The sequence below is a fragment of the Aethina tumida genome, chromosome 2, assembly GCF_024364675.1.
Source record: "Aethina tumida isolate Nest 87 chromosome 2, icAetTumi1.1, whole genome shotgun sequence".
In the NCBI taxonomy this organism is placed as follows: domain Eukaryota; kingdom Metazoa; phylum Arthropoda; class Insecta; order Coleoptera; family Nitidulidae; genus Aethina; species Aethina tumida.
The window spans coordinates 26,658,407-26,670,043 of record NC_065436.1 but is presented as its reverse complement, the minus strand read 5'-3'; the positions used below and the strand labels follow the sequence as shown (position 1 = coordinate 26,670,043).

General features: G+C 30.3%; 3 protein-coding genes across 4 annotated transcripts; 1 reads left to right on the top strand and 2 right to left on the bottom strand.

Annotated features, from left to right (window-relative positions):
* Nucleotides 1-166: 166 nt before the first annotated feature.
* Nucleotides 167-1,653, top strand: LOC109599172 (transmembrane protein 42). Its single transcript, XM_020015120.2, has 3 exons — nucleotides 167-373; nucleotides 1,257-1,403; nucleotides 1,461-1,653. Exons 1-3 carry the CDS (start codon nucleotides 281-283, stop codon nucleotides 1,596-1,598), a joined length of 378 nt encoding a protein of 125 aa, XP_019870679.1. The 5' UTR covers nucleotides 167-280; the 3' UTR covers nucleotides 1,599-1,653.
* Nucleotides 1,639-4,765, bottom strand: LOC109599170 (uncharacterized). 2 transcript variants are annotated; one of them, XM_020015119.2, is made up of 6 exons: nucleotides 4,616-4,765; nucleotides 2,536-3,504; nucleotides 2,271-2,480; nucleotides 2,037-2,220; nucleotides 1,805-1,978; nucleotides 1,639-1,754 (listed from the first exon to the last, which is right to left on the bottom strand). In XM_020015119.2, exons 1-5 carry the CDS (start codon nucleotides 4,742-4,744, stop codon nucleotides 1,821-1,823), a joined length of 1,650 nt encoding a protein of 549 aa, XP_019870678.2. In that variant the 5' UTR covers nucleotides 4,745-4,765; the 3' UTR covers nucleotides 1,639-1,754; nucleotides 1,805-1,820. The 2 variants fall into 2 exon arrangements, with proteins under 2 accessions (XP_019870678.2, XP_019870677.2); XM_020015118.2 differs by lacking the exon at nucleotides 4,616-4,765 and adding an exon at nucleotides 4,260-4,433.
* Nucleotides 4,766-7,679: 2,914 nt separating this feature from the next.
* On the bottom strand, nucleotides 7,680-11,275 carry LOC109599171 (uncharacterized). The gene is made up of 6 exons (XM_049962890.1): nucleotides 11,110-11,275; nucleotides 8,579-9,550; nucleotides 8,311-8,523; nucleotides 8,077-8,260; nucleotides 7,845-8,018; nucleotides 7,680-7,795 (listed from the first exon to the last, which is right to left on the bottom strand). Exons 1-5 carry the CDS (start codon nucleotides 11,176-11,178, stop codon nucleotides 7,861-7,863), a joined length of 1,596 nt encoding a protein of 531 aa, XP_049818847.1. The 5' UTR covers nucleotides 11,179-11,275; the 3' UTR covers nucleotides 7,680-7,795; nucleotides 7,845-7,860.
* Nucleotides 11,276-11,637: the final 362 nt, after the last annotated feature.

Sequence of the window (11,637 nt, the reverse complement as noted above, 5' to 3'; positions counted from 1 at the left end):
TCATATATAGTAAATAGTAATAACGTTGAATTACAAAAGCTTTTTTAGAATATACGAACTTCATTGTATTTTTTAAGGACACTAGTTTCTTGAAATGGTGGCAGAAATCATAACTAACATAAACTTTATCGACACGGTGCGACTAAGCCGGAAAACAAACACTTGAATTTGACGTTTCTGTCCACATTAAAGTATTCCATTCATTATCTTTACGTTTTCTGATTAGCTATGAATGTCCAAAAAGTCGACTAATGTGGCTGGATTTTAACTAAATCGAAAAATGTACAAAAACATACACTTCGCCGTGTGGGCCGGTTGTTGTGCATCCGGCGCTAGTATATTTGGAAAGTTGTCTGGGTTGCCACCGTTCCAGGTAAGGCATTCGTTTCGGTTAAAAACAAATAAAAATAATGGTCATATTTTTTTATACCTATAAAAAATTTACATTTGTAAATTATTTAAGGAAATTTAACCACACATTGTATAGAAAACAGAAGTGTACTCGGAATGATTGTTACTGTTTAATACAGGGACGTATTCAATTAAATTCTTATGTTCAATTTTTTTATGAATACACATTTTAAAGATTAGTATATAATGGTGACCAGAAAAATAACATTTAAACAAACAATTTATACGAACAAAGGGTACCTTAAAAATATTATATTTTTTAAGTTATGTAAATTATGTAATAAATATACAGGTGGCCCTCTTGAAAGCTGGCCACAATTTTTTTTATTTTTTGTCCGATTTTAACAAACGTTTTTTTTTTCAATTGTAAAGCAACATGTGTAGACAAAATATCATGTTTTTTGGTCCAAAACCAAAACCTACAGATTCGCAATGAAAATTAAAGAAATCAAATAAAAAATGTGACATTTTGTTCATAAGTACATATTGTCATATTTTACAATTGAAAAAGAAGTTTGTCAAAATTGGTCAAAAAATACAAATTTTATGAGGTTGTCCCGCTTCAAATGGGTCACACTGTATACTTGTGTGCTATTTCTGTGAACACTCACATTGCATATTTGTTTTTTATTTAGATTTGAATTTAAGTAGAAATTAATTACGTATAAAAGAAATAATTCTAGAAAGAATATAGAGTAATTATATTAAATAAAATATAAACTACAGTCGAACTTTGATTTGCCAGAATCAATACTAAACCGATTTGCTTCGAGTTGCATTTAACATTAAATAGTAATGTGCGATTCCCTGGCCACCATTGTATTAATAATATATGTTTGTTTTAGGACTTCCTAGCACTTAAAATTCTCTTTTTTGGATTAATGCTGTTATGTAACGCAGGTGTTTGGACCTTATTTGTCAAAGCTCTACATCAGAACAATTCTTCTCTGGTGGCAACAGTACTTAGTACTGCCTCTAATTTCGTTTTATCAGTATGTATTAATAATAATAGGAACATAGTATAGAAATAATGTCTTTAAAATTTTCAGGGTGTTGTCGGATTTGTTATATTTGACGAAACCACCTCAATTTCTTGGTGGATTGGATTATATATAATAATTGTAGGTTTATTATTGGTTCTAAGAGGTGATGCATCACAATTACCGGAAGAAATTAAAGAAGATTAATATTCTTATAAAATCTGTGATATTGAATTCAAATAAAATGTTATAAAATTAAGAATATATTTTTTTACCAATTATAAAAAATATAAAATACACATTTATAAAAATATAACAACATTTTAATTAATTTTCATTTATCCACGCTTTATACTCCAAATTCTGAAACAATCACAATGTTTAAAATATCATAAGTAGTATCATAAACTTACCTTTTTCTGAGTATTTTTAAAGTTTCCCTATTACTTCTTGATTCAAAGACACAATGTACTTTGATATTCCATTTAATACAGTTTGGGCGTCTTCTTTTGTAGGCATAAGAGCCTTATCAACATTCAAACCAAGTTGTAACCTATTGTCGTAAGTTAATATCGAAAATCCTAAACCTAAACGACAAAACTTGTTCGGTAATATTCCTTATATTTTCTATGAATTAATGCTCACCAGTTTTGCCTCTATGTGGTACCCAGAAAACAATATCCTTGAGATTGCATCCATTGAATATAGAAATTTTACAACATCCAGGTAAATTACTCACTCCCATGGTGCATTTATTTACGTCTACCAACAGTTTCAAAAAGGGAATTGGTAGAACAGGACAAAGGACGGTCAACACCCAATAATTTATCTAAAGAATCAAACTGAAATTATTTTATAACATTATTAATCCTGTCCTACCTTGTAGTCAACTAGTTCTTTTATTAAACTGACTTTAGTTTTGACTTCATCAAGTCTTTGTCCTAAAATGTTGTTATCTGTGGGTGAGCTTTTGAGAGCTATTGGTATATCTATTAGTCCAATTGTGAAGGTGTTGCTCAATTTTGTGTGGCTACTGGTTAATACAACCGGAACTATAGCTGTAGCAGTTTCTGGGGGATTTTCGGAAATCTGCGAAAGCATATTATAAATGTGAATACTTCATTATCATAAGTATGCTACGTACTTTACAGAAATAATCCGAAATACCGGCGGAAATAGCGCTGAAAATGATCTCGGAGAATTTTGTATCTGGTATTTTGTTCTTTACAGCTCTCACGGCTTCAAGTAGATTAGGATACTCATCTGTATTCCAAAGCACAATCTTCTCGCCGGATAATTCTTTGCCGTGCAGGCTGCTGGAATCGTTGTGTTTGAACATTGATTGATTGACGAGAAAGGCGAACGATATAATGAAAGTGTAAATACCGTTTAAAAGGTACACAAGTTGTTCAACGAAATCCGGCTCTTTTCTAAAATTCGTAGCAGGTGGTTTAGGTACACAATCGCCGAAATTGTCCAACATTGTCTGGATCAAAGAAGATCCGTCTCCGACTATGTGGTGGATTCTAAATATTAAAAAGTAGTGCTTCGAGCCTTTGTAGTTTACTGGGTTTCTGCCTATCAATATTTGCCAAAGAGCCAAATCATTCTTCGGTAAGGGTTTGTTGCTGTATTCAGATACAATGTCCTCCAACTCACGTTCTTCCAAAACCGATCCGTTATTAATATCTGGTAAGAACGAAATTGCCTCTTCCGCCGTGTATTGGTTTTTCAAAAGAAATGTGTATCCCAGTTCTGATTGTCTAATGCCAGTGATTTTCGAGCCTTCTATGCGATATAAAGTATTTTTTACTCTATTTATGATGGATTGTTTTAGCGAATGCAACGTTTGATCTTTGATGTCGATTATTAAAAGTGTGTTGATGATGTTCTTTGATGTTTCCTCTTCAATGGTCCATAACACATCTCCCCCTGTTACTAGGCCTCCAAAATTCGTTTTATATTTTGCTCTTAGGCATAATCCTACCATGAATTTAAATATACCAAATACTGCGATGGTTAAAATTATTACCGGTAGCATCAAAACAGAAAGTACGTAAATTATGGGTTCCAAGGGGGTGTGAAAATCGATCCGTTTGTTCCAAAGTTTTTCCTATAAACGATAATTTTGTATAGTATTATGATTAAAGGATAATGGCAGATCATTAGTGAACATAAATAAACTAACGGATAGTAAAACATACTCATTTGTCGAAGTACGTAGTACATATTTCCAATATGTAAATTGTAGGTTGTATAATTAATAAGACATCAAATTTCCTTTAAATGCATATATCATTTGAACACACACGTGTTCTAGAATGTTCAAAAATATAATTACAATTGTTCTAGATGAAGGGGTTTGAACTTTTAAATTATTTGCCATAATAATAACAATTATTATCATTCACTTATATTTTATTGTATTAATATCGCATGTTTGTTGGTTAAAATTTAATATATTAATTTCAATTATTTATTGCACAATAACAATAAAAAATATTTATTTCAAAAATATAATGAGAGTATACTTATTTTATGTTTATTTTTATGATTATGTTAATTAAGGTACGTAATTAAATTTAATTTGTACAGCTTTGTAGTTACCATAAACGCCATATTAACAGTAATTTTTTAGAAAAATATTTTTAATTGCAAATTAAGCATCAACTAACTGTATTTAGTATATTTAATTTCTGTGTTTGAAATTTTAAGTACATATAAAAATACAGTGTTATATATGTTTTATCAATCATTATATGTTAAGTAAGTTATAAGGTATAAGTTTTTTATGTTAATATCTAAAATTAATTAACAAAATTACTTTTTGGTCATTTTAAAGAGGTATTTATGAATGCAGGTACTTACAGCTTTTAAGAATTTTGTAAAAAAGTCCATATTAGAAATCTCTGTTGGTTTCATTGTAAATTTTCACATACTCACACTAAAGTTAATATTTAACGCTGTCGATAAAAACTGACTGCATACTGACGGACATTGCTATAAGTATTTACTTTAATTTGTATATTTTGTAGCTAATTACATGTTTTAGAATCTACTCAAGGATTCATGTGCGCAGAAAAAATGATCAGTGAGTAAGATGAATAGTGATTTTCAAACAAATATGCCAAAATACTATTGACAATTTTTATTTGATTTGAATACTCCATAGTAAACATCAAACATAATACATATTTGAATAGTTTTTTGATCGTAAATATTACCTTACATTCCCATAAACAAATTCCAAAGAGTACCAGGCTAATTTTATCCATAATTTCAGATCCATTATGTTTCAATTCGATTTTATCCCATGTAACGTTGAACCCGATCGGATAATAGATCACCTCCATGTTTCAAATACGGCATAAGCACGACTTACTGCAAATTGTTGTGCTTATCCGCCCTTATATGTTATATTGGAAAGGAAATCTTACAAAAACTCATTCTTATATAAATCAGCTTAGAATTCGTAGAAAATAGGAACAAGTTGACATCTGAGGTTTCAGACAGTCAATATTTAATTCAAATACAATACAAGTGCACTAAAAATGCAAATAATTTAAATTCAACAATTTATTGACCTAGAACTTGCAGTTTACCTTCAAGTATTTATTTGTTTTATTACTTGTTTTTGAAGTTTGAAAATATCTCAAATTCCCTGGCAGGTCAGTTGTTAAATAGTTATTAATGTAGACGACCACTCTTATTATTATTTTAATACTTAATTTCAGAATTGTACAAAAATGTTCTCCTAACGAAAGAAGTTTTTAGTGAAATGAAGATAATTATTATAATTTTTGTGTGGTAAAATTTTCTGTTTCATAAAATATTAAGTTAATTCTTAGTGTGATTTGATAATATGAGGTCGATTATGTTTAACAGAAAAACAACTAAGGTCGATATTTTATTAATTATATTACTTTCAATATCCTCTCCTATGAAAATACGTCCAGTGACGTGTAATTGATAATTAATTCATTAGTTATTTATTCTAATATCATCACATAACGCGTTATTTAGTATGTAATTCGTTAATTAGTGAAACGCTTTTTAGCAGAAAATGTTTTATCAAATCGCAGTTTTGATATTATTTCAATCAATAATTATGTGGAAGCATTCGATAAATATCCTAGTCACGCCAAACAACAACATTTAGATAATGGTAAGTAGAAAGAAACATTTTTAAAAATTTAATCAAAATCTTAATCTACGTCAACTCAACTTTTTAATTCATATAAGAATATCAATCTAAACCTAAAAATTATGTATATATATATATTTTTTAATTTTAATATAGAGGGGTGGTCAGCGAAATAGCACAGATTACTATCTTACCGTTAATTAAGAAATGCACCATTCTGATTAAAAGCGACAAAATATGACAGATGTATTTAATGCATCGAACTGCAGAGAACAGTATTCTGACAGACTTCAGTGCATTTTACATGTTACATTTTCTCTTATTTTTCCAACCTTCGTAGGTTACCTTTACAGCCCTACCACGTTGATAAAATGCTAGTCGCGTCAACACAAAGAAACGTCACTTAAAATATATTTCATACTAGCTGTACTCGCAACTTCGTCCGATAGCTTGTTGAATACGATCGTTTTCTAGACGGTGATCTCGAGATTCCAAAGATTTTTGAGCCCTTAACAACGAATGACGCGTTCTATCTAATTGTAATTGTTCATTCCTCTCAGAACTACTCTCCTATCTTGTTCAGATTCATTTTCACGCAGCAATATTTGGCTTTTGGCCTTTCTCATGTTTTTAGAGAGATTTGACTTTCATTTAGGCATAACTAAATATTAGAAAAAAACAACTATCTACTATAATTATTTATAATTATTACTTAAAGGTAAAAAAGTAAAAAAATAATTTGAATTAAGATAAGATAAAATAAGAAGAACGGATCGGTGGAATTATAAAAGATACCTATCAATCAAATAAAACTATCAATCAATCGTTGGTGGGAGAAGTGGGGGCATGCGCATGTGTTGCGCATGAGCTGCGCGTGGTACTGGACAGTACTTGGACATTGCAACATTACTTTATTTTTCTGAAGAATTTTTCTAAAATAAAAGTAGCCTAAGTTACTCCTTTTTACATCAGCTACCTGTCAATAAAAGTCCCGTCAAAATCGGTCCAGCCATTTCAGAGATTAACCGGAACAAACAGACAGGCAGACAGAGAGACAAAAATTGTAAAAAATGTTATTTTGGTGTATGTACCATATTTATATTCATATGCATGTAGTAAAAAACGGTTATTTCAATATTACAAACAGACACTCCACTTTTATTTATATGTGTAGATATAGTAAATAATAATAACATCGAATTACAAAAGCTTTTTTAGAACATACGAACTTCATTGTGTTTTTGAAGACACTAGTTTCTTGAAATGACGGTAGAAATCATAACTAACACAAACTTAGTGTTATAGACAAAATATCACGTTTTTCGGTCCAAAAAAGCCTACAGGTCCGCAATGAAAATTAAAGAAATCAAATAAAAAATGTGACATTTTGTTCGTAAGTACATATTGTGATATTTTACAACTGAAATAGAAGTTTGTCAAAATTGGTCAAAAAATCCAAATTTTATGAGGGTATCCCGCTTTCAAATGGGTCACACTGTATATTTGTGTGCTATTTCTGTGAACATCCACATTTGCACATTTATTTTTTATTTAGGATTTAATTTAAGTAGAAATTAATTAGGTATAAAAGGAATCATTCTAGAAAGAATATACATTAATTATATTAAATAAAATATAATAACAGTCGAACTTTGATTTGCTAGAAAAAAAAATCGAGTTAAATAAAAATTACACATAATTTTCTCCCTGAACTGTACCAATTTGCTTCGAGTTGCATTAATTAGCGCAAGCCTCAATTAACATTAAATAGTAATGTGGCCTGGCCACCGTTGTATTAATAATATATGTTTGTTTCAGGACTTTTGGTTTAATGCTGTTATGCAATGAAGGTGTTTGGACCTTATTTGTCATAGGTGGCGACAGTACTTAGTACTGCCTCTAATTTCATTTTATCAGTATATATTAATAATAATAGGAATATAGTATAAAAATAATGTTTTTAAAATGTTCAGGGTATTGTCGGATTTGTTATATTTGACGAAGCCACCTCAATTTCTTGGTGGATCGGATTGTATATCATAATTGTAGGTTTATTATTAGTACTAAGAGGTGATGCATCACAATTACCGGAAGAAGATTAATTTATTCTTATAAAGTCTGAGATATTAAATTCAAATAAAATGTTATAAAATCAAGAATATCTTTTATTACCAATTATAAAAAATATGAAATACACAATTATAAAAATATAACAACATTTTAATTAATTTTCATTTGTCCACGCTTTATACTCTAAATTCTGAAACAGTCACAATGTTTAAAATAATATAGTAGTATCATAAACTTACCTTTTTCAGAATATTTTTAAAGTTTTCCTATTACTTCTTGATTCAAAGACGCAATGTACTTTGATATTCCATTTAAAACAGTTTGGGCGTCTTCTTTTGTAGGGATAAGAGCCTTATCAACAATCAAACCAAGTTGTAACCTATTGTCGTAAGTTAATATCGAAAATCCTAAACCTAAACGATAAAACTTGTTCAGTAATATTCCTTATATTTTCTATGAATTAATGCTCACCAGTTTTGCCTCTATGCGGTACCCAAAAAACAATATCCTTGAGATTGTATCCATTGAATATAGAAATTTTACAACATCCAGGTAAATTACTCACTCCCATGGTGCATTTATTTACGTCTACCAACAGTTTCAAAAAGGGAACAGGTAGAACTGGACAAGCGACGGTTAACAGCCAATAATTCATCTGAAGAATCAAACTGAAATTATTTTATAACATTATTAACCCCGTCCTACCTTGTAGTCAACTAGTTCTCTTATTAAACTAACTTTAGTTTTGACTTCATCAAGTCTTTGTGCTAAAATGTTGTTATTATCTGTGGGTGAGCTTTTGAGAGCTATTGGTACATCTATTAGTCCAACTGTGAAGGTGTTGCTCAATTTTGTGTGGCTATTGGTTACTATAACCGGAACTACAGCTGTAGCAGTATCTGGAGGATTTTCGGAAATCTGCGAAAGCACATTATAAATGTGAACCCTCCATTATCATAAGAATACTACGTACTTTACAGAAATAATCCGAAATACCGGCGGAAATAGCGCTGAAAATGACTTCGGAAAATTTTGTATCTAGTATTTTGTTCTTTACAGCTCTCACGGCTTCAAGTAGATTGGGATACTCATCTGTGTTCCAAAGCACAATCTTCTCGCCGGATAATTCTTTGCCGTGCAGGCTACTGGAATCGTTGTGTTTGAACACTGATTGGTTGACGAGAAAGGCGAACGATATAATGAAGGTGTAAATACCGTTTAAAAGGTACACAAGTTGTTCAACGAAATCCGGCTCTTTTCTAAAATTCGTAGCAGGTGGTTTGGGCACACAATCGCCGAAATTGTCCTTCATCATCTGGATCAAAGAAGATCCGTCTCCGACCATGTGGTGGACTCTAAATATTAAAAAGTAGTGCTTCGAGCCTTTGTAGTTTACTGGGTTTCTGACTATCAACATTTGCCAAAGAGCCAGATCATTCTTCGGTAAGGGCTTGTTGCTGTATTCAGATACAATATCTTCCAACTCACGTTCTTCCAAAACCGACCCGTTATTAATTTCTGGTAAGAACGAAACTGCTTCTTCCGCCGTGTATTGGTTTTTCAAAAGATATGTGTATCCCAGTACTGATTTTCTAATGCCAGTGATTTTCGGGCCTTCTATGCGGTATAAAGTATTTTTTATTCTATCTATGATCGATTGTCTTAGCGAATGTAATGTTTGATCTTTGATGTCGATTATTAAAAGTATGTTGATGATGTTGTTGTTTGTTGTTTCTTCTTCGATGGTCCATACCACATCTCCGCCTGTTACTAGGCCTCCAAAATTCTTTTTATATTTAGCCCATAGGCATAATCCTACCATGAATTTAACTATACCAAATACTCCGATAGTTATAATTACTACCGGTACCATCAAAACAGAAAGTACGTAAATTATGGGTTCCAGGGAGGTGTGAAAATTGATCCGTTTGTTCCAAAGTTTTTCCTATAAATGTTAATTTATTATGTATTATGATAAGGCTAATGGAAGGTTATTAGTGAACATAAAAAAACTATCGGATAGTAAACAGATAGATACTCATTTGTGGAAATACGTAATAAATATTTCCAATATGCAAATAGTAGGTTGTATAATTAATAAGACGTCATATTTCCTTTAAATGATTCCTACACTCGCGGTTTCACTATTCGCGGATTAAATAAATGCGACTCGATTTCTGTATTCGCGACTAAAGATTTCTTTATTCGCGGATCTAAATCCGCACATCGGTACAATATCCTTTGTAAAAGCGTCGTCAAATGGACAAATAAAAAAGTAAAATAGACCTTACTACAACTATGCCAAAAATATGTTCTTAAATAATGTCTATGCTGTATTTTTTCGTCCTTTGACATAAGTCGCCTTCGCCGCGTTCGGTTGTTTATAAGAATTTAAACAAACCATTCCATCCTTTGGTAAAAGCCGCATTGCGTATACATTTATGGTTTCATTTTTTCATTCGTTACAAAAATTGTGATCGAGTAATTTGTCAATAAAAAATTCTGAAGATAAAATAAGGTCGTCTGCAGCTTCAACTTCACTTACAGGTAATATTGTTCGTAATCTAGCAATAGAAAAAGCGGAAGTGGCGTTATCATTATGGATCGAAGACTGCGACCAAAAAATGAAATGAAAATTGAACCGTGTATGGAACAAAGTCTCATTTTTCAGTTAAAATTGCTAATGCTTCTACTGAATATCAGTCTGAATTGAAAGAACTTCTAAAAATTGCCCAGCAAGAAAAAATTACAAAATTTCTTAAGCCATTGCCTAAGCCTGAAGAAAATAATTACTCAATATGGTTAAAAACCTCAATTAAATTGATTTTTTTATATATTTGTTCTTTATTTTGTTACCTAGGAACGTATCCCCTATAATTCCATAAATTAACATTCCATATTCACGGTTTCTGTATTCGCGGCATGTTTACGGAACGTATACCCCGCGAATAAAGAGCTTTTACTGTATGTCATTTGCATATATACGTGTTTTAGAATGTTCAAAAATATAATTACAATTGTTCTAGATGAACCTTGATGTTTTATGGGTTTGAACTTTTCAATTATTTGCCATAATAATAACAATTATTATTATTCACTTAAATATTTATATTTTATTGTCTTAATATTGCATGTTTGTTGGTTAAAATTTAATATATTAATTTCAATTATTTATTGCATAAATATTTATTTCAAAAATATAATGAGAATATACTTATTTTATGTTTATTTTTATGATTATGTTAATTAAGGTACGTAATTAAATTTAATTTGTACATTTATAGTTACCATAAACGTCACATTAACAGTAATTTTTAGAAAAATATTTTTAATTGCAATTGCAAATCATTGTGTTTGAAATTTTAAGTACAAATAATACAGTGTGATATATGTTTTATCAATCATTATAATTAAGTTATAATACTTTTTATGTTAATATCTGAAATTAATTAACTAATTACTTTTGGTCATTTTAAAGAGGTATTTATGAATTTAGGTACTTACAGCTTTTAAGAATTTTGTAAAAAAGTCCATATTAGAAATCTCTGTCGGTTTCATTGTAAATTTACACATATTCACACTAAAGTTAATATTTAACGCCGTCGATAAAAACTGACTGCATAATGACGGACATTGCTATAAGTATTTACTTTAATTTGTATATTTTATAGCCATTTTTTTAGAATCTATTCAAGGATTCGTGTTCACAGAAAAAATGAATAAAATGAATAATGATTTTCAAACAAGTATATCAAAATACTATTGGCTATTTTTAATTGATTTGAATACTCCATAGTAAACATCAAACAATATATATTTGAATAGCTTTTTGATCATAAATATTACCTTACATTCCCATAAACAAATTCCACAGAGCACCAGGCTAATTTTATCTATAATTTCAGATCCATTATGTTTCAGTTCGATTTTATCCCATGTAACGTTGAACCCGGTCGGATAATAGAATATCTCTATGTTTCAAATACGGCATAAGCTCGACTTACTGCAAATTTTTCGTGTTTACCCACCCTT

Excerpts from the sequence above, each read along its gene's own strand:
- LOC109599172 (XM_020015120.2), top strand. The coding sequence starts at position 281 with ATGTACAAAAACATACACTTCGCCGTGTGGGCCGGTTGTTGTGCATCC. Across the intron at positions 374-1,256 it reads CTGGGTTGCCACCGTTCCAG|GACTTCCTAGCACTTAAAAT; the intron begins GTAAGGCATTCG and ends TGTTTGTTTTAG. Across the intron at positions 1,404-1,460 it reads CCTCTAATTTCGTTTTATCA|GGTGTTGTCGGATTTGTTAT; the intron begins GTATGTATTAAT and ends TAAAATTTTCAG.
- LOC109599170 (XM_020015119.2), bottom strand. The coding sequence starts at position 4,744 with ATGGAGGTGATCTATTATCCGATCGGGTTCAACGTTACATGGGATAAA. Across the intron at positions 2,221-2,270 it reads AAGAACTAGTTGACTACAAG|ATAAATTATTGGGTGTTGAC; the intron begins GTAGGACAGGAT and ends TTGATTCTTTAG. Across the intron at positions 1,979-2,036 it reads ACCACATAGAGGCAAAACTG|GTTTAGGATTTTCGATATTA; the intron begins GTGAGCATTAAT and ends TTTGTCGTTTAG.
- LOC109599171 (XM_049962890.1), bottom strand. The coding sequence starts at position 11,178 with ATGTGTAAATTTACAATGAAACCGACAGAGATTTCTAATATGGACTTT. Across the intron at positions 9,551-11,109 it reads TTACAAAATTCTTAAAAGCT|GAAAAACTTTGGAACAAACG; the intron begins GTAAGTACCTAA and ends TAACATTTATAG. Across the intron at positions 8,524-8,578 it reads TTTCGGATTATTTCTGTAAA|ATTTCCGAAAATCCTCCAGA; the intron begins GTACGTAGTATT and ends GTGCTTTCGCAG.